At 39.7% G+C, this 22,328-nt stretch overlaps 1 protein-coding gene across 5 annotated transcripts; it reads right to left on the bottom strand.

The window, feature by feature from the left end:
* Nucleotides 1-507: 507 nt before the first annotated feature.
* On the bottom strand, nt 508-22,061 carry MLH3 (mutL homolog 3). 5 transcript variants are annotated; one of them, XM_026120331.2, is made up of 13 exons: nt 21,966-22,061; nt 17,546-20,925; nt 14,309-14,407; nt 13,549-13,619; nt 12,457-12,561; nt 10,332-10,404; nt 9,540-9,611; nt 8,417-8,525; nt 4,851-5,010; nt 3,548-3,571; nt 3,261-3,339; nt 1,576-1,727; nt 508-1,000 (listed from the first exon to the last, which is right to left on the bottom strand). In XM_026120331.2, exons 2-13 carry the CDS (start codon nt 20,850-20,852, stop codon nt 884-886), a joined length of 4,368 nt encoding a protein of 1,455 aa, XP_025976116.2. In that variant the 5' UTR covers nt 20,853-20,925; nt 21,966-22,061; the 3' UTR covers nt 508-883. The 5 variants fall into 5 exon arrangements, with proteins under 5 accessions (XP_025976116.2, XP_025976117.2, XP_025976119.2 ...); XM_026120332.2 differs by lacking the exon at nt 21,966-22,061 and adding an exon at nt 21,760-21,887; XM_026120336.2 differs by having other exon boundaries at nt 873-1,000; nt 1,576-1,653.
* Nucleotides 22,062-22,328: the final 267 nt, after the last annotated feature.

The following is a 22,328-nucleotide window of genomic DNA, read 5'->3' as shown; positions in this document are numbered from 1 at the left end:
CACTTTTTCTTTGTCCCTTTTATCAATGCACAGCAATACACTACACATTTAAGGCAGAAAAAAGTAGTTTCCACTCCTTGTTTTGCTTTTGATTCAGCAAATGTTGCAAGTTGATTTGTCTTTAAGTGAGGCTTTCAATGTAAAACAAGGATGTTTGTGATTAAACAAAGACTTAATCTTTACTGTTCTGAAGTAAACTCTGCTGCAGTGCAGCTTGAGAAACAAAATGGAACTGGAACCTGTGAGGAAGTCTGCTTATTTTAAGAAATGTCCTGGGCTATTTATTATCTTAGGGGTAAGTTTCTGTACCCTGAGAAAGTAGACTTGTACTAGGATTTAGAAATCTCTCACTCAAGAATGAAAAATGCAGTGAGGTAGAGAAAAGAGCTGGGTGTGTCATTCATTGCCTAGCTAAATAAAAGAAAAAAAATTTTTGATGCTTAGTTTGCCTATATAAACGATGAAGCTGGTCAGTCCTCATTCCAACCACTGCCATGAGCCCAAGGAAAGAGTTTAGCATTAATTTTTTTTAATAAATACCTCCCCATTTTCAAAGTGCTGACTGTATTTGTACATTTAATTAAAAATATCCTATTATGCAAAGTCCTGCTGCGCTTGCTGAGAAAAGTACTTGAGTAACTGGAAATGGCTGCAACTTCTTGCCTTTGATAGTCAAGCACTGACATAATGCCCAGGTTTACAGTGCAGTTCTTTAGCATTGAAGACGCTTCTCCAGGCTACTAGGGCAGGCTCCTCCTGCCATGTTCTCCTGGCTGGTCTCTGCTTCTTAGGTCAGTACTCAGGGCAGAACTTCGGTTACTGCACTAGATGAGAAACAGCTCCACAGAAGTTATTGCTGTCTAACTAGAAAATCTGGATTGTATCAACACTTTTGGTGGCTGCAGTTTACATTCGTCACTTCTTTGGTTAGGTTCTTTTTTTTTCCAAATAGGTGCCATGCTTGCACCATTTTCCTCAGTCTAGCCAAATTAGGTTTAGGCTGGAGGGGAGAAAAGATGATCATAATTAAGTAAAAGAACTTCAATACGTCCGTAATCTTTGCCCTAATACAGACATTCCCAGGGTTTTTTTTTCATGTCTAATTCCAAATCCTAAGTGACTTCAATCAGAAGCTAGTTTCACAATTTAATACAGCATAGTGATAGCAAGGGGGAAGGGATTATGATTTTTTTTTTAATTTAAATTTTACTATTTCTTTCCTTTTTTCACAATTTTATGCCATCTTAAACTTTAGGGAAGAAGGTGTTTGTTTAGTTAGCATCTTTGCCACTAGCAGAATATCAAAATTTACATGTTTTCCAAGTTTTACAGTTAAAAAATGCAAGGACTTTAAATATATGTGTAACTCTAAGTACTAGTGGAACCCATTCAAGTTAATGTGATCATTCAAATGAAATATGGTAAGACTCTTGCTAAAATGTTTGCAGAATAGAAGTTTCATTTTCTGTATTTTATTTCACTTTTTAATTAGTCCATCTTAGTTCTAACACAAATATATGATACCCCTCTGATAACCCTGAATGTGCTGCCTTTTACCAGTGCTCCACATAGTACCTGCTTTTCCTGCTGGAGATGGTCTATGTCCGTAAGGGGCATCATGGAAGGTCTCCCATGAGCACACTGAAAGGGCAGCTGGCAAGATGACAAAGCTTCAATGAGCTGACAGCTCTCCTCCAAAGTCAAACTGTCATTAAACTTAATAGCTCCTGGAACAAGAGACAAGTTCTTGCATGTTCTGCCAGAGAGAATTCAAACCACCCAACAAACTCCCCTCCCAACAAACTCCCCTCCCAACAAACTCCCCTCCCAACAAACTCCCCTCCCAACAAACTCCCCTCCCAACAAACTCCCCTCCCAACAAACTCCCCTCCCAACAAACTCCCCTCCCAACAAACTCCCCTCCCAACAAACTCCCCTCCCAACAAACTCCCCTCCCAACAAACTCCCCTCCCAACAAACTCCCCTCCCAACAAACTCCCCTCCCAACAAACTCCCCTCCCAACAAACTCCCCTCCCAACAAACTCCCCTCCCAACAAACTCCCCTCCCAACAAACTCCCCTCCCAACAAACTAACTCCCCTCCCAACAAACTAACTCCCCTCCCAACTAACTCCCCTCCCAACAAACTCCCCTCCGCAACTGTTTCTATGCAGTAAGAAAACAGGGCAGCTCCCGGAGACCACAGAAAATCAGCAAAGGCTGCAGCGTGCCAGATGAAGGGCTCAGCTCAATTAACCAGCCTGCTGCATAAAGATCAGCTTTCCATGGCCTAAGTTGCTTCACCTAACCCCAGGCTGATTGAGGGCAAGATTAATAGTTTTTGGCTTTTCAGGTGATGTTGCAAGACACAAATGGGCAATTTTTTTTTTTTAATTTAGGTCTGAAGACACAACCAATTCACAAATGAGAAGGCATTAAAACAAAAAGACAGCTAATATCAGATCTATAGGCTTTAAGACCAAATGCCAGCCCATTCAGCCACACAAGACTCTCTGCAGTTTGCACCCTGCCTTTCAGTCATGGAACTTTTTTAGGTATAAAAGGTTTTATATACCATCTGTCATTTGTAGAATGCAGTGATAGTCTGTGAAAATAGATGCTTTTGGGTCACATTTTCAACATCACTCTTTCAGCATGAGCATGTAATACAATTGTAATACAATATATGGCACAGGAAGAGGCTAGAGCTCCTGCAGTCTGCACCTGTAAGATCTGCTTATTTTGAGGTTTTGGAACACCACAGATTTTTGGAATACACAAATTCCTACAGCAGGCCTTCCAAAAATACTGTCAAAGTCACAGAGACACTTAAACCAATCTTTTGCACCAGCACTTTTGATACTTAGACAAAATGAAAAATGCTTTTTGGGAAGACTGTCTAAAATCTTTTCTGCTTGCTTTCAAGCAGTTCCTAGCACCTCCTTCTGCTCCTTCACAGAACTGTCATTTGAATGGTTTACAGCTCACATGGAAGAATGCATCTTGGAGCTGTATTCCGTCAGTGCTTCAAGTGTGGGTAGGAATATAAATTAGACTCATACAGGAACAAATCAATGCAGTATTGATTGTCCCTCACAGTGCGGTCCAGCAAAGAGACCACTTTCTCCACATCCCTATGAAACACGTACAGTCTGTAATCCTGGAATTGCTGCAAGCACATTCTGAAACTACTGCCCCAGGGAGTATGTTGTATAGAGACAGAAAGGTTAAAAAAATATAAAAACATACAGTTTCCATACCATGACATGCTTGGGAAGCTAACACCTTCAGAAACGTCAGAGGCAGTGTCCCTCGTGCTCCTCCTGTGGTCTGCACTAGCTAAAAGCAGCAAGAGAACATGATCTTACTTTCCATTTAATATGAAAAAGGGAGAACTGTAACACTAAAGAAGCTAAAAATGAGGAAAAGCTAGTCGATCATCTAGACCACATCTCTCAACTGTCGAAATCTGATGTTTAACTCCCTCTGGCTCATGCAGTAAGCTTTCCATTATTTCAGGCAACTTCAGAAGCAGACAGCAACTCACCTCAACTTGTTCTTGAATAAACTCCTGGAAAGCAAAAGGCAAAATAATCAGTTGCTGTTTTCCCCTTTCATTCCCCAAACACTGCTTTGTCCACATCTGTGTATATTTATTGTGTCAATGCTGGATATTCCACAGGACAGATAATCCAGTAGCTAGTACACTGACTCTTTCACAAGTGTGAAAGACCTCGGTGCAAGTCCTGCCCTCTCACAAGCATCTTTTTTGACTAGACAAATCACTTGGTTTCTCTCTGCATCAGTTTGCTACCTATAAAAGGAGTATAGGAACTCTTCCACCTCAGAGTGTTTTGAATACCTGTTCTTTGAATAATTGCCATTTCTTCTTTGAATAATAGTTGGATTTAATTTCTAATGACCAACATGCAATGAATTCATAATCATTAATGGGTGTGAGCAATCCTAACTGAGAAAAAGGACTGTAGAATAGATCTGGCAAAACACTCATGAGATCTTGAGGCTTAGGCTTCAGCTAAGAAAGCATGCTTAGTGAGGCACACACTGAATCCCTAGCTAAGTGCCCTTCAAAAAAAAAAAAGAAGGAAAAGGCAAACCCCAGTTTCAGTGCTCTTGGTGGCTCTTATTTTGTCACAGTAATAAGAAAGAGCTTAGATCACACCAGCAGAGTGCATTTGGTCTACTTCCTGATTATAGCAGGGCTGGAAAATAAAATTTAATCAGATGAATCATCTTCCCTATATCTTCTCTTTATATCAGTAGACATGTACGGCAAGACTGGACTGATTCACAATGGCTCAGCCTAGTGGCTGAATCTGGTACTCCAGAATCTAATTTTAAGGAAAAGTCCTTAAAGCAGTCATGGAGAAAATCTTTACAATGGAAACTACAAGCAATCAGTGAAAGGAAGAGCAGCTTTTAGAAAGCTGAACTGCCCATGTAGATTTTTCACAAAAACAACTTTAAAGTCTAACAAATAATATTGACACATCAGCAATATTAACTATTTTACTGTTGGTCCAAGCACTCAGGAAAGATGAGCAGTGAATTGATGAAACATCTGCACTATGTACTATTTTTTTAGTTTCTCCCCTACTCCAAGTCTGTAATGGACTCCAGTCATTTCTTTCATTGTTAAGGGATTTCAGTTATGGGATTTTTTAGCAGAGGTACATTTTGCTACTAATAGGGATGGCACCCATGCTTGCGGAGAGACGACTTTGTCTCTCCCATCACAAAGATAATGTTAAGATGCACCCTGGGCCATTAACATAGAACAAAATCCACTATCGCAAAATAATTTGCGCTTATGCATATCCACAGCTGACCTGCACAATGCTTTTAGCGACAGGTTGTCTTTTCCGTCGTAATTCATTGGCCTCTCTTTCTATAAAACACAGTGGCACTTTCCCCACTAGAATCAAGGAGCTGTTGGTCTCAGGAAATGATAATTCAAGGCCTAAATCCTCCAAATTTTTGTGGCAGCATCTGACAAAAAAACAAAACAAAACAAAAAAATACAGATATAAGACAGCAGGGCACCTACCACTCCACATCATACCTCCTGGCTAAACATTTCTGTAGTCTCCATGCATGCTTCTTCCTGCAACAGTTCCCAATCTCCAAATCTATGTCTTGCGAGATTCCAAGTAACATGGCCTTTTCAGCCTACATTCACCTACATTTTTCACTCCAATCAGCTGTGCATATTGCATGCACCATAGCTACAAGGTCTAAGATTTCATGTATTATGCAGAGAGAAGCTGTATGTTTAAATTTGTCTCTTTTTCCCTAAAGATACAATAGGTGTTTGGTTCCAGTAAAAATTGCCGAAATACTACATACACACACTCCATATATTACAATTACACAGGATAAAGACTGCTTTAAGACTAACCTAAAATTTGTAATTTCGTTTGACAAATAATAGCAAATGCTTATGACAGAAAACAAACGGTAAGAAATTTGTGCTGATTTAAAGAACTTAAATCCCAATAAACAAAGCAAAGAGCCCAGGAAAGAACAACCTCTAGCCAATTTGACATATTTTATCCTGTAAATGGAAAAATACAAGAACTAGACTTCACAGTCAGATGGGAACTTGTCATCAAAATGAAAGAGAAGGAATTGCCAGCTATCATCATCAACAATAGTAGATAACAACTGTAATAATATATAGTTTATTTATTTTAACTCAGGGAAGATTCACTCAAAAAAGGGCAGTGAAAATTGATTTTAGAAAAGAGATTCTTGGAACAAAAAGAAGCTAGTTTAAAAAACTAAAATCCATTATTGAGGATAATAAAATCATTAAGCTCCACACAGAGGTGACATGTAATCCTAACAAAAGCAAGGAAGACATGTCTAGCCTTAAGCAAGAGAGGAGAAAGGCAGAAAAAGCCTATTGGTTAAATGACAGAATCCAAAGAGCTATTGAAGTCACTCAGGTCATTTTCCAAGACAAAAAAAAAAAAAAGGAAATCAAGCTCAAGAGAGAAAACAGAACAATGGATAATCTACAATGGTTAGTAAAGCTTAGCAGCAATTAGCCGGACAAATAGCCCAATATCCAAAACAAACAGAATCAAGAGAGCTGCAGGTGAATCAGAGGGCCAGCTGAACTATCAAATAGTAAGCACAGCTGAAGAGAAAGGTTTTTCAGGGAAGTTAAATTATTTCATTACATCAGCCTTCACCACAGACTAGTCTTACTCCTCAAGTAAGAGTAACAATAGTTTATAGGTCTTAAATAGTGCTCTTAATTAGTAACGTTTTTTAGTAAGGATAGTCTCACAGACTGATTGTCAAGAGAGGAACTGCCAATAAATATGTGCTAGTTAAAAAGCAACACAACAAGCACCAGTAAGCTAGCACCAGTGCATGTGCTTTACCAGTAAACTTTTTGAATCAACTATTTTAAGTGGCAATGTAAAATCGTAAGTGGGATCCCACTGTGCTGAACAGTTTAATCAGCTTCCATGAAAGAAAGTCATGCCTACTAGTTTTTTTTAGTATTTTTGTGAAATAGCTGATAAAAAAAAGTAGCTCACAGAATTATTTGGGCTTTCAAAAAGCCTTTGATACAGTCTCATAAAAATGGCTAGAAATGAAAATAGTTGTCATGGACAGAGAAATAATATTTATCATGAATTACAGACTGGGACAGAAAAAAGGGTACACTGCAAATAGATGGTCAGTCTTCAACATAACATGAGTCCCACTCTGTATGTTCAAAATTGTTTACTAATGATGTGGAAAAGCAGAACACTGAGGCAACCAAATTTGTACAAAACACAGAATTATTTAGGTTAGTTGAGACTAAAAGACCATGCTGAACTTACTCAAAAATAACAAAAGTAGAAAAATGATCAATGAAATTAGTATGATAAATAAAAAAATGTATAATTAAAAATGGGCAGAAAATGAAATTTACTGCTCATAAAGGCAAGTCAAAGCATATCACAGCAGGAATAAATTGATCTATTTGTACATTTTGGTACATTTTGTTGACTTTACATTAAACAGCACAAACTCAACCTCTGTGTTCTGTTGTCATGACAGTTCAATTGGACACTGGCTCAGCAAGCAGCAGCAGTCAAAAAAAGCAGACAAAATACTAGGTGTAGACATGGTAAGAACGTTTCTAAATTTAGGAACAGCTGTAAAGCTACTGTATAAATCAATGGGATACTCTCACTTCGTATATGGTATTCAGTTTCAGCCATCCAATCTCAAAAATAGATAAAACAAATCAAAGACATTCAAAGATGAGTGCAAACATTATTTAAGGTTGAACAAGAGGCATTAAAAACACTGGGATGTTAGCAAGAATAAGAAGTGGGAACAACAAAGGTATCCGCATATTGTTAAATGATAAACAGGGGTGTTTACATTCTCACATTTTTCCCTAAGGCAGGTGGCACAGTACAGGTGTTCTACACTTTCCTTTGGAGTTTCTGGTATTCCTGATAGTCACACAAAAGAATTACCAAATGGATACAGCAGGGATACTCTTACAGTTGGAATACATCCAAAAAAGGGCTGACAGGCCCCAAATACCAAAAAAGTATATCCCTATAAAAGGCGGTGATCTTAACGAGGAGTCATTTAAAAGCTGTTGAGTTTGCCACAGGCATCACAGAAAAGAGGAGTTCTAAAGAGGAACTAGAAGAACAACAGTGAGGTAGTCCTGTGAATGTTAATGGCAAACTTATTCTAAGCATGAAGATCAATGCAGGGAAAAACACAAATGCATATGACAGGGGACAGACAGGGATTTTTGAAAAACAAATAACTTTGATTCATGCCCAGTAGTTTTCTAGGAAAACACCAAAAAAATTATCTGCTCTAAATTCTTGCAGCACAAAAGGTATAATTCCTAACAGTAGCTAGTCCACCATTCTGAAACATTTGGGAAACTATGTTCATTAGTTACTCTGTGTGGACACCTAGGATTAAGTAATGCAGTTTTTAAGGATTCACAATGCAAATTTTCCATACCCTATCCTTCTCTTCTCAGACAGCGTCTGTCAAATCAGTGCCTAGATCTACACCATGGGGCAGTGCACTCCAGTGTGCACTTCCAAGTCCTTGTCCCCAGACAGTAGGATCTGTTGGAGACTGTTGTGGCACTCTTCTGGCCCATGCATCCAGATTTTCTTCCCAGGGAAATCAGAGCATAATGAAGTAACATGGAGCTGGCACACCACTGGGTTTTGTCTTGACATATTGTAATGACATGCCTAAAAAGCAACCTATTTTATACAGTGTAGATATAGCCAATGGGTCTCTGCTCAGGAAAAAATCAACAGCTGGGGTAACCTAGCAATATAGAGAGATCTTCCTGCTCAACAGAACCTTCCCCAAGAGACTGGAGCTACTCGCCGTTACTAACCGTAAGAATCTTCTTTGTTCCTCTGTTACTTCAATCTCCAAAGGGGGAGAGATGGAGGAGGACAATAATTTCTTTTTGCCACCTACTGCAGCCTCCTTCTCATAGGAATCTGTGAATGAAACAGTTAGAAGTATCCCTCTTAGAACATTCATGCAGGCATTACCCTTAATGACCCTATGGTTTGACACATAATCCTCTGTTTGGATTGAAAAGTGACCACAGAATTCTTTCTCCTGGAACTTGTGGAGGACTGGGAATGTCACAGACCAGACATCTAGTCTCTGGGGAGGGCGTGGTTAATGCCACTTTGTTTTTTCCCACCAGTTCCAAAAAAGAGTCACCCTAAATAGCAAAAGACTACTGATATTTTTAAGTTAACTCACAGACAGCCATTTTTCCACAGAATAATTTGATATGAATGGCATTATAATACTATTCATTAAGCATTTCTCCCTTCAGTCTTTAACTATTTTCAGTACCTGGCCAAAAAGAGCAAAGTTCCTGGAATCTTCTTTGCAGGGATTGCATGGTATTTGTTGATGAAAGAGAAGGTCAATGATTTTTAAGCCTTTGATGGATGGCTATTGTGCTTTTTAACACTGAAACCAATGGCTAATGAACTTACAGAAAAGACTGTTATCCCTCTGCAAACAGTTTCAGAATGTGAAAATTTCAGGCTTTAAGCATGGTATTCAGCTAAAAAGGAACCAAATAAACCATGCTCTGTACTCTGCATCCCATGTCTTACCCTTCACAGCATAACCATATAATCTTATTGATACTGCTCTATTTCCTCTCCATTATTCTTCCTATCAGTCTTCCTGCTCTCTCATTATGTCAGGACTATTTTAGTTTGATAATTCTGTGGGTAGGGAGTACATCTTCTATTTTCGGAAACACTGTCACAATTTTCTGCTGCCAATACTCTTAACAGCTACAAATACTGAATGCCTGCACTTTCCTAGGGATCAGAATAAAGATGACAAGCGAAGATCCTGCTTGTTCCATTCATCCCAGATTTATCCTTATTTTAAGTTAGTTAGCAAGCTTTCCTTGTAAGACAGCTCTTGTTTGCACTTTGCTGAGCACTGATTATCTTTCCTAAGACCAGCAGAATCCTCACCTGCAATAAGCTGCTCCAGGCGGATCCGTTCATGAGCTGCATGTTGGTCCACCAACACCAAGAGGTTTCCACCTAAAAATGTATCAGTAGACATTAGAAATAGGCAGCTTTGTACCAGACAGCTGTGCAGGCTGGGAGGAAGAATGACCCCTCCCCATAGGCCACATTTAGAAGATAACTATCAGCCAGCTTTACAGAAATGAAGTGAGGAGGAGGCTGTGTTAGCAGAACATAAAGTCACTACAAAACTAAAATTCAGCGATCCAAATGGGGCATTTAAATTAAGGATAATCAGAGTGACTATGAAAATTTTGTCTAATGACATCTTCATCTAACACAAGAATAAGAACTGAGGTAATCAACAAACTGCTCTGCTTAATGCAGACTTTAAAACGTTATGAAACTGCTGATTTTGAATGCTTATTTTATACAGCTCCAGCAAGCTCCAGTAATGAATGTGTCCAGGCATTGTGAACACAATCTGTTAGTAATTTGTAATTAGTAATTACACAATGTATTGTGTACAAAATACACTTTGTATTAGTAATTAACACAATGTTAGTAATTTGAGTATAATCTATTTTTATAATACTAATCTGAAGGCAGTAGGAACATTCAACAATGTCCAAAATAAAGAGAAAGAAGATCCAGGAAATTTCAAATGAAGGCTAACATTTTCCTCTACTCACAATATTAGCCTAAGGCATGAAGATAATACAAGTAGGACACTGTTCACTCTGCAGTGAAAGTGAGTGAGAGCTACTTCACCTTAGTATTGATAACTATTCTTACCTGCCTTTTTATCCATTTCATTCCTTGTGTTGATTAAACAAGCGATAAATTTATTGTCCACTTGCTGAAGAACCTGTAAGATATTCAGAACAATCACTACCCAGTGGTAAAACAATTCTAAAATTAAGGTAACATTAGAAGACAATCAAAATGGATCAATTGCAGAGAAGAGCTGTTATGAATAGGGGAGTGGAAATCACATCTTATCAGACACGATTAAAGAATTTGGTCTAGCAAAATTAAGACTAAGAGACTAAGATATATAATGATTCTTAAAATACATTGGGGGTAAATATAGAACAGGTACAGTTATTTAAGATAAAGGATGAAGATCACATGACCATAAATTGGTCATAATCTGGAACTAAAAGAACCTTTCAAAACGTCCAAGAAAATTATTGTGGATCAATTTTTCAAACAGAGTTGTAAGGGCAGGAACCTTAGTTGTTCTAAGATGTAGCTGGAAATTTACAAAATGGATTAAATGGTGGTGTAGGAGGCTCCTTGAGTTAGGAATTAAAGCTGTGAGCAATGACTCTGAGTATTTGATTTGCTGTTACCATCAAAAGAGAATGTAAAGAACCTTTAATCTGCCTTGTGTTTATACTGCATTTAACTAAGCCCATGTTTCAGGGCTTCTGCTGATTACCCACAGGAGCCAAGAAGCAAATTTTTCCTCTTTTTTGAGGTAAAACTTGCCTCTGACAGTTGGATCCACCTTCCCCAGAAGCATCAGAAAACAACCAGAGCTACAGAGAGAATACTGGGCAATGATGTGCATGCTTTGCGTATCTAATTGTTAGATTTAAATTAACAAATGTGATGTTAGGGAGGAACTTCTCTCCCAAGTCAGATGGACAGAGCTCACTGAATACTCTGTCTTAAAACATGTGCATGCTCCACCTCCCAGGTAAAAATGAATAGATGACTATTTCCTTGAAGGGATGCAAGACATTAATGATCTTTTTTATTCTCTTCCTGTGGCATGATGCAACATTTTGTGCTTTTGGTCTTTTCTACAGAGATTCTTATAATTGCTATAAGGTACTGAGGGTGTTATTAGCTTCTTCAGGAAAAAGGGAGGTGGTAATTTTTTACAGCTTTATCTTCCTAAGTACTTCAAAGGAAAGCACTGCTCAGGTAGTTAATCACAGAACCACTAGGTAAGTTGTAAAGAACAGTTCTTATTATGAGAAATGCTTAGAAAAATGGTACCCTCTTTTTCCCAGCTTTCCTCTCCTGTCTTTTTGATACATACCTGTCTCGTCTAATAACTTAATTTACCCCCCTTATTCTTGCACACAGATAGAGAGAATCATTAGTATCCTTGTCTGTCTTGGAGATCAACAAGATACTTCACCATGTCTCACCCAATCACACATCTGTCTCTTAAGTCAGGAATCTGATCACATGAGAATAATGCTAATTTATCCTGTAAGCCTTTAGTAGATAAGAAGTAACAGAGGGAAAGAATCCACTTTGACATTTCTATCCAGACAGATCATCAGCGGATAGAAGCTGAAAGCATACATTTACATTACCTTTTTAGTTTATAATCAAAATATTTGATAAAGAAGCACTAAAAGAGAGTTAAGCTTCATGTTGTAGTGCCATTTTTAAGAATCACTTTTCAGAACAGATATAAGTCTTAAAAGAAATTTCAAGTCTTTCCATGAAATCTGGGATTTGCTGTTGAAAACCACTCTGCTGAAGAATTAACCTTCTAAGGTCAATAACAATGGAACACACAGGACAGAGATTTTTGGGGCATATGAACTAAGCAAATATCTAGAACAAATGCAAAAAAATGCTTGCTGAATTATTATTTAGTTAAGGCCCAAAAGTGTTTCAAAGCAGCAGTAACAGAGCTGCCTCTTGATTTGATTTAACCATATAGTCAAGGAATTTTAGAGTCACTTTGCAGATATTTGTTTATCCAAGAAAAGATACTAAGATCTGGCTTGATACACAGGCCTGGTGTCTTATACCAACCAAGAGTTATATCTGAGCCTGTGAAAATTAAGGTTATGAACAATCTCCCTGGATACCTCTTTCCAGCAAAGCAGAAATATCAGCAAATCCCATCTGCTGAGTGGGAATTTTGGGGTAAAAGCTCTTATTGTACCTGCATTGAATGAATCATGTCTTTGGTGAAACGATAAGGATACAAGATATTATGAATTTTCACAGCCAGATTCTCAGCCTGACTGCTGGTCACATCAACAGCAATCTGTAAAAACAGAATTACATGGATAATTTATAGAATTAAGCATTCAATGGGGAGGATATGGCAACAAAAAAGCAAATAACTAGTTTTAAGTAAAACCATTCTGGAAATAGCTCTCCTTGTATTTTGATAAACTGAGCTAACAAGAATAGCACTAGCCAAAGTGCTATTCCTGTATATTCATCCCTGTATACTTTCCCATCTGGATATTACATGCTAACTTCAATCCAGTCAGCTAATTTCAAGAACCTATCAGAAAATCTGAAGTAATTATCAGGCTACACAGGCTTTCAACGGATTGCGTTACAAAAGATGTATTATCTGAAATGACTCAGAGCACCTGTTTCTGTCACAACTGAACAGAACTGTTCCTTTTCAGAAACTCACCAGCAGGTGGTTTGCTACTCCATCTCTATTGTTTGCAGGTGGAAATGGTTACATACATATGTTTACACACACACAACATGATGATTAAAGATAATGCTACCTCGTGACAACAAAGGAAGTCTTTCTAAAAGCTCCAACATTGTTCCCCTCTCACATGCTATAATCTTGCCAGGCTGTAAAAACAACCACAGTAAAATACAGTTTTAAGACCCATTGCATCCCACAGAAGAAAGATGGGTTGTTTTTCTTTTTCCATGAAGAGGACAGACACTACCTTACAATTTTGCCACCAGATAACATTTTATTTTAAGATAACTGTTTCTGCAGAGGGGAAAACAGCTTACAACAATGTTTTGCTTTTCAAACAGTGTAAGACATGAGATTAGCCAGATAGTTTTTTCTCTGAATTTGAATGAATCCACAAAAATGACTTAGTTATAAGCAATCTATAAAAAGATGTACCTGCTAAGTCTAGAGTCTGATATTTAGCTGAATAAATTATACGCAATAGTTACAGTATTTGCAATTTTGGTCCCCACATCAGAAAATAACAGAAGGAAAAAATTACTCCTATTTTAGCATTAGATGTAAGATGATACCCACCTCTGGGCAGCGAACAAAAACAGGATTATCCCATTCTGAAAACAGTGACTGGAGAGACTCCCCTTCAGCATCTAGGAAAGAACATAGAGATAATATGGGGACTAGCACCATCTAGAATGTGTTTCAATGGAAGGTAAAGGATGTTTTCTTCCCAACACTTTGGGTATCTCTACCTCACACTGATTGTATTCTATTTTGTTTTCCCTTAGAAAAAGTGAGGATGAAAGATAAATAATGGAGCATAAGACTAGGCTTCTCTATTGACTGTTTTAACTAGAACTCTGGGCAGCTCTCTGACTCCTAAGTGTGCTGCACCACAGTTCAACAGGCCCTGGAAATGAAGGGGGGAGGAAAGAAAAAAAAAGGGGGTGGGGGAACCTGTTTAGCCACCCGCTCCCTCTGGACAAAGCCACATACCAGAAAGGTGATTTCATCCTTTCCAACACAAGAAAATTGTTAGGACTGAAGCTATTTTTTCCATTCCAAGGTTGGAATGAGTACAAAGAAGGGAGTAGGTAATTATTCTTTAAACTACTGACATAATTCAACAAAGAACTGGGTATTTCATCCTGTAAATAAGTACCCCCTAACCCGCCTTCAACCCTAAAAGATTTTTCTTTCCAGTTCTAGGTTTGAGATGACTCACACAGTCCCATTGTTAACAGACCTTGGGTAATTCTGGGTTCCTGTTGGGACATCTGGGAGAATTCTTTGATTTGTTCTTACCACAGTACACTGTGTCCTGGAAAGCTGGCCCTACCTCTCAGATCCTGGCTTGCTACAGTCCTCTCTTTCCGAGGTCTAGGAAGGAAGGGTAGCACAATCTCACTTCTAAAGGGATGGCACCTGCACTGAACCCCTAAACACAATATAAATTTACTGCTGCAGATTTAACAGCATGCAAAATTACAAAAAGCTATACAATTATTATTATATTCTGATAAATGAGTGCGTGCTTAGCCCTCTACAAACTAGAGAATCCCGCAGAATTTGCAATCTAACACTTAGAAATAACAGTACCTATGTAAAATGCTGAGAATAACCAGAGACTTGCACCAGGAAATGCCTTTTAACATATATTAATATATCTATCTAGCAACATTTCTAAGGTGACTGGAATAACCCTGGTGGCTCAACCAAAGCAGGTATTTTAAGGAAGGATTTAAATGAGGCCAAGAAGCCAAACATAAAAAGAGGCACCTTCATAAATATAGCCACACTTCAGGCATATGTAACAAAGATTAAACACAGGCAAGGTATGCTTACATTGTGTACTTTATATGAAGTGTTACAAAGTAATTTATAAAGAGACTGACAAACATGAGGCCAAGCTTTTAAAGGTATTTTAGTGTCTCAAGTAACAACTAGGCATTCAATGGAGTTTTCAAAAGAAGCTCAATGTCTAATTCCCATTTATTTATTTGGATGCACCTATTTAAAATTGGCTCTCAGTGAATAAACTTTTCAAGTTAAGATTATAATAGGTCTCAGAAGTAAGTCAGACCTACTGAATACTTGAAAGGAAAACTCCACAGATTACAAAGACGTTGAGGAAAAATAGTATTGATGATGTCATGCATGATTTCCTCCCTCTCAGTCAGTAGCAAGTAGGTACAATGATCAGCAAAGTAACTTAATCCAAATGCTCAGTATTTCAGCAAACAAAACACTCTTGTCCCTGGATATATCTGTTTGCTAAAGACTCCATAAAATTTTTAGATGTTGTCCAGGACAAATAAAAAATTGAGTAATTATATTGTTTCCTTAATTTCTTCTGAAAGCAAGTATAAGATTATCAAGCAATTCTTTTTCTAAATTCTGTCTATATTTGCTATTAAAGAATTCTTCCTCTACCTACAAAGACGACTGTATTGCAGAGGTAGAGGAAGGGGTTCTTGTTAGTCCGTCAGTTATTCTCATAAAGAAACTAGGAATCTTTTCAGACAGGCGATGAAGAGTGTGGTTGAAGGAGTTGGTACAGTGCCTCTCACACAGAGAGAAAAAGAAAGAGATGAAGGAAATAAAAGCAAGGACTACACTAGGTGTTCTCATATATCTGAAGATAAACAATATTTAAAACAAGGCACAGGCTAATGCAGAATTTTTGTTTGTTTTATTCTGTTTCCTCTTTGGCAAATGTAAAGGCCACATCCTGGCTGTCAAATTCACACTCCCAGGCTACTGAATGACCTTCCACTCACATGAGACCGATGAACAAACACTGCTCAATGTTGTCTGAAGAGAGCAAAAGAGGTCCAGAAACTCTAGTGTGGTTTTCTTTCTCACTGACTGCAGTTAGACTACTGGATGCTGAGTTAGTTGAGCTAAGTACTGAGCAACTTACACAGCTACTAAACGCTGAATATGTTCAGGATAGCTGACATTACTGTGATTTCTGCAAGACTGCCCTTCTTAAGTAGGCTGCTACTTTAATCATCAGAATTATCTCCAGAATTTGTGCAAGCAAAAGTGTTATTCCCAAAGGAAAGAGAAGGCATACAGTAAAGTTTGTCGGGTGTCAAAACACTCCTGCCTTCCCTATTTTCAGGAATGCCAGAACTGTCAGTCTATCACCACCTATGTCAGTATTTAGTACAGTAATCAGGAACTTGTAAAATACAAAACTCCAAGTCACTGAGACCACATGAGATATCACAGTTAGCCTAACAACATGTTCCAACCCAACCAGAAATGATTTAATGATATTACAAACCTGCATTGTTATCAAGATTACTAAGAAAAGTGGCTGAGATTTCCAACACAGTGGTAAACATTTCACCCTTCCTTTGGTACAATTCAGACTTCTATTCTTTGTGAAATAATAATGAATTAATAAAGTTCCTTTCTACTAAGAAATTAAGGGTGTGCATTCAGGAAAAGTGGCAGAGTGATAAAGCCAAGGAAAACCAGCTGTGTGCTGATAAGCTCAGTATGGAAAAGTTCTATGAGATCCTATGGCCAGTCTATACAGCCCTGGCTGTTGGCTTCAATCCAGTATAGAGCAATGATGGTTCTCCCCCAAGGGCTGATAAGATGCAAATCCGTTTGAGAATCCTTCCAAGAATCTCTGAATTGGCAGTCCAGCACAGGAAATTCACTCATCATCCAATCACCACAAAACGCAGCCACAGACTCTCTTACCAAATAGCCTTCGCTACTGGAGATTATTGAGACTATTATCTTCCCTCGTAAAAAGACAAGATGGCCCAATGTGATTTGCATGAAGTTGTGGCAAACTGAAGAATTCTACCTAAATTACACTTTGACAGAACTTTCATAGCTACTGCCATGGAAAGATATTATTCCACAAGTTCACAGAAGCATCCATCATCTACCTATATGAACAGTTCCAGTATTTTATACATGTAATGAGAAAAGATTAATTTCCCTGCTTCTCGTTTCAGGGAGAATCCTTGCTCAGGACATACACTATTCATGAAGTTAAGATTTTCTTGTCCAAAGCCAGTGAGAATTTAGAGCCAGCAGAGATATTATTAATATGATTCTTCTGACAAGTAACATTTGACAAGCAACATATTTTATGAAGGCCGAAAAAAGACCAAGATCTTTAATATGGGGCTAACAGTAATAACATATACTTGGAAACATGACCATTTAGGACAAAAGGTTAAAAAAAAAGTATCCTTACTTTGATGTCTCTCATTTTATATATGACAACAATTATATATAATGGTAATCACAGTAAATGTCACAATGCTCAGAAAGAAATAGGCAGGTGTCTGTTGACTGATATGGTGCTAACATTTCTTTTCAATGTTGAATTAAAAATTATCTTTTAGATGCTTAAATGTTAATGTTTTACTGTTTTTATATTGACTCCAATACTTTTCTGTTTTCCATACAGCTATTACATTTAAGGCAGTGGGTATTTCCATAAGAACTGTCAGGCACTGCCAGCAAGATCTTTCATTCATCTAGCAAAATGCAAACTGTTTTCCTCATCCCTTTTTTACAACAACAAAAAACATCCTCTTACCATTCTCTGAGACAACATTCACAGCCATTGTGGTTATATCTTTAGTGCAGGCAGCTTGAAATTCTTCAGCAGGAGGAGCATTGTAAGTGCTCAGCCCGGTTGTTTTATTGATGTAAATTGTCTTACCTGACGAAACATCAAAATCTTGCAGCCAGTCAGAAAAACATGAATCATTCCTGGCATCACCTGTACTTGTGTCATCTGCAGAGAATTCCAAGCAACTTAGGAAAGTCATACAGGGAAGCTCAGCAGCTTTCGAAGTTTGTTTTGAGGATTCACCTAACATACTCTTCTCTGTGCAGATGACATTAGAACAAACTTTTTTACCAGGTAATGATAAAACACTGCTTGAGGAGACTGTGTACTCCTCCCCTTCCATACTGCTGAGTGGTGACTGGCTCACAGTATTTTCCATGGACTCTGCTCTTGTACTGTGCAATTGCCAGGGAGTATCCCCCTTAGAAAAGCTGAAATGATTTCTCGTCATTTTTTCCATGGCGGTTTTATACATTTGACAATCATTACACAAAAAATCATTATTTGAAGATTCAAGATTGAATGAGTTGTTATCTCTTCTACTTGAATCTGTTTGGAATTGTTCACCAGGTTGTTCTACTTCTCTGTGGTCACTTTTCATTCTGGACAGTTTAGACGCTAATGATCCCAGAGATCTTGCACTACTCACATTTTTTTTAGCAACCTGAGAGGAATCAGTCAATGTGAAAGGATTCTTACTCTGACAAAGTGCTTGTCTGTCCAGTAACGTGTCTTCGCTGCTGAATATTGTCTCTTCCAAAGAAACAAGAACTTGGCTACTATTGTTAGAATCCGTATACTCCAAAGCTGGAGTTTCACAAATGCTCAGGTTACCATGATCGTCATTCTGATTCTTTGAGGAGTCACGATTAGCTCGTGAATTAAAAAACGTTAGACCACGTTCACGCTCCTCTGGCAATGGTGTTGATAGCGTACACTTGACTCTACCATAGTATCTCCTGAACTTTTCTAATGAACCGAGCTGCATGGACAAGCCTAGCTTCTTACAGGGCTGAGATCTTGGTTCAGCTACTTGTTTTCCAGTGCTTTGCACAATTTCATTCTGAGGAATACCAGATCTTGCCAATGTCAATTCTCTGATATTCGATGTCACACAATGCCTTTTGCCAGCTGCAGTAGGCATGGCTATCCCCTCACTCACCTGATTTGGCAAAGTTTTGTTCTCCAACCGCTTATTCCCATCAGCCATGCACATTTCTCTGTTGCAAGGAAGGGTATATTCTTTATTTATATTACTGGAAATACCCTTAACATTTAAAGAATGAATTGGAAAATTCACTTTGCCTCCAAAAATATCCTTGGCACTGACAGGGCCAGGTCTACAGTGTGCATTTAATGCAAGATTTGTTTCTATTTGTTCACATTCACATGGTGGCTCATTTTGCATAACATGTGTTATAAGGCCTGTAGAACACAATTTTAATGGTATTGAAGTAACAGCCCCTCTGCCAGCAGCATATGTCATTTCAGTTGTTTCTCTATTTCCTTTCTTTGCATCACACATTCCCACCACTGAACTTCCAGTGACAATTTCAGGTCCTACTGCTGTTTCAGTAGGGTCTTCTAGTCTCTTAGATGGCCACTGAGTAAAATCATTATTTAAGATATGGACGGTATTGCTTTTCTGCACTACTTCGCCTTGCTGGCTTCCCACATCTTTTATATAATTCTCTGCACAATGCTGCAGGTCATCACACAGGTCTGTTTCTATTTTTTCTGATCTGGCCCCTTCACCAAGAGAGGAACAGAGATTTTCTGAAGATTTGAGATCAGTATCAAACACCTTTTGGGAAATGTTAGTGTCTTTTGGCTCCTGTTCTGAGACATCCGATATACTGAAATCAGAAGCTGTGCTGTCTTTGTTGGGCAGTAGCATCTCTGCTTCATTGTTCCTACAGGTGTCAATCGGTTCAGCCATCATTTGATCTGGGGATATTTCAGTTTCCTCTAGATTGCGATTTGACTCAAAAGGACTGGAAGGCTTTTTTCCACTCACTGATTTCCTTTTGACATCTTTGGATTGCAAGTTACACATTTCATAGGAATCCACAATTTCATCACAGGCTTTCTTAAAGCTATCTTGGATGTTCTTCTCAGAGACTGAAGGTTTCAAAACTGGGGCACTAGACAAGCAAAAGTCATTATCTTCATTAAATTCTCTGATGTCTTCACTACACGGTTCAATAAATAAATGTTCTCGTTTTAAAAATATTTTCACTCCTTCCTCAACGCAAGTTAGAAGAACATCCCAGTTATGGAATTCGATTAGAGTTTTTGCAGGGTCTAGACACACATCATAGTCACTGTACTGACATGTCACATTGAGAACAAAGATTCCATGCAACTCTGGGCCACAGCGATGGTGACCAGGACTTGAACTAGTCTGTCTGCTGGTGGTGACACTTTTTGCCTTGCAAATAACACTTTCTTTTCTTAATAAAAAATCAATTAGTTTATGTATTCTTGTCTTTAAAACCAGTCTTCTATTCACATACAAGAACTGCATATTCTTATTGTAATGCCCTTCGGAACTGATATAACCACTTAGCTCAAATCCCCCAGACTTATGCCTTATTTCTCGTAACTTCTGTGATCTGCCCAGTCCATAAATTTGACAAAAACGAGAATATACATCTCGTGTCTTGGGGAGCTGAAGCACCATGGAACAAGAGACATCATTCCTTAAAGAGAGTGAAACAGCAGGATGCATCAGTGAAATAGCCTCTACTTTCTGTCTTATTCTCTCAAATTCCAAGACAGGATCCATGCACTTCCTCCTCACTGGTAACTGATGGAACAGATTATACACAGTCACTGTAGTTCCACCACTTGGTCTGCTCACTTCAGCTTCACAGACTTCCAATCCTTGCCCATTGTGAAACAGTTTCACAAAAGTTTTTGCCATCCTGTTGGTCTTAGATGAAACTTCCACTATGCTGGCCATGTTTGCTATGCTTGCCACAGCCTCCCCTCTAAAGCCATAGAACTTCAGGTTCTCTAAGTCTTCCACTGAGTGGCATTTACTAGTGAAGTACCGCTTTCCCATTTTATTTAAGTCTTCTCTCCCCATCCCAGAACCATTGTCCACCACCTGGATCTTAAAAGCTTCCAAATCCACCCTGATAGCTATACATGTTGCTTTGGCATCAATGCTATTGAGGACAAGCTCCTCAACACACTGCCCCAGTGAGCTGACAGCCACTCCAGAACGCAGCCTGGCTCGCACATCTTCTACCAGACATCTGATCATGTCAAAATCGGGTGGATGACAAACTCAAGAAACTGCAGCAAGCTCACTCATCCATATTTGTTAAAACAATTCCCTGGGTGGGGAAAAAAAAGAAATACAAATTATGAGCACAGAAAATCTCTTATTTATTGTACTCACCCTCATAAATATACTTTTGTTTGTTCTCATGGTATTTAAAGGCTTTTTCTGTAATTACTTTCCTGCTCTGGGACTGATTACACATCAGTTGGTGCCTTCTGGATAAAAGGCCAAAATCAGAAACTATGCTCCTTAGTAGCTACATACTTGTTTCCCAAATTTAACATCCCCAAAAGAAAATCCAACCACAATGAGGCCAAATTCAAGTGACATGCAAGCAAAAAGCTTCTGTTTCCATTTGTATCAGAAATATGTACTCAGCATCACCAAGAGTAAGGCTTGAGAGCTGCTTTCCTCTCATTTTTACCTGCAGTCTCCTCACATACATTCATGATGCCTCACTCTGGTCAGAGAGCACCTGCTGCTATTTGTCCAAGAGAGGAAAAGCTGGCTTAAGAATGGAGGTGGGACACTGACTAAGCTGTTCATATAAAAGAGATCCCAGTATTTTCCATGCTTTTCCTTGATGACTCCTGCTTTCTTACGGGTATTCAAGGGAACATACAGTTTTTCCTCGCACCCCACACGCAGGGCTCCCTGGGCAGCCTAGCAAGCGCTGCTCGCCCTCCTCGGACCTCTCCTCGGACCTCTGCCTGTGGAGCCCCAGGCGGGTCTCCAAGGGCGCCCCGGCCCCGGCGCAGAGCAGGGCGGTGCAGCCCCGCGCACACTTTCGCTACGACGCGTCACGGCTGCGGTGTGCGGGGGCAGCGGGCGGGTACCACGGTCAGCCGCTTTCCCCTCCCCGCCAGGGACTCTGCCACCCCCGCACCGAGAAGCGAAAGGCACCGGCAGTCAGGGGGCGAAGCGCGGTGACAGCCGCTGACAGGCGGGCCCGTCGGCAGGGCCAGGCAGTCTTCCCCCGCGAGAGGAGGCCCTTCTCCCCCGGCGCCTCCCTGCCGCTCCCCCGCTCAGTGCCCGCCGGCCTGGAGACGGAGGGGGGGGGGGGGGGCACAACGGTCGCAGCGCGAGACCAACCGTCGCGGGCTCCGGGCGCGCACGCGGCTCCCGCGACAAGGCAACGCCGGGTGACGGCACGGACGGGCGCACGCACCGCGCCTGCGCGCCAGGGGTCTCGGGGAGGGGCGGGAACAACGGCACGGAGACTACGGCGCCCATTACGCCTCGCGCACCGCGGGCAGTGCATGCTGGGAGCTGTAGTTTCCGGGGGCGGGCTGCCATATCTACCCCGTTTCTCAAGCAGGCCGGGAGGCCCTGCCTGAGTGGGTGGGGGCTAATCACTCCGACTGCACTCTCCGTTCTGCTCCACAGTTCATTGGAATTGGGGGAAGCAGCTTCCTCTGGGCTAGCCTCCCACATACGCCACCAATTTGAGAGGTA

Source organism: Dromaius novaehollandiae, chromosome 5, assembly GCF_036370855.1.
Source record: "Dromaius novaehollandiae isolate bDroNov1 chromosome 5, bDroNov1.hap1, whole genome shotgun sequence".
Classification (NCBI taxonomy): Eukaryota; Metazoa; Chordata; class Aves; order Casuariiformes; family Dromaiidae; genus Dromaius; species Dromaius novaehollandiae.
This window is presented reverse-complemented; position numbering and strand designations above follow the sequence as displayed.

Bases quoted from the DNA above. Each gene is read 5' to 3' on its own strand.
- MLH3 (XM_026120331.2), bottom strand. From the start codon at position 20,852: ATGATCAGATGTCTGGTAGAAGATGTGCGAGCCAGGCTGCGTTCTGGA. The intron at 14,408-17,545 runs GTAAGAGGATGT...TATTGTGTTTAG, and splicing joins GAATGTTGTCTCAGAGAATG to GGGTTCAGTGCAGGTGCCAT. The intron at 3,340-3,547 runs GTGAGTTGCTGT...TGCTGCTTTTAG, and splicing joins TTATTCAAGAACAAGTTGAG to CTAGTGCAGACCACAGGAGG.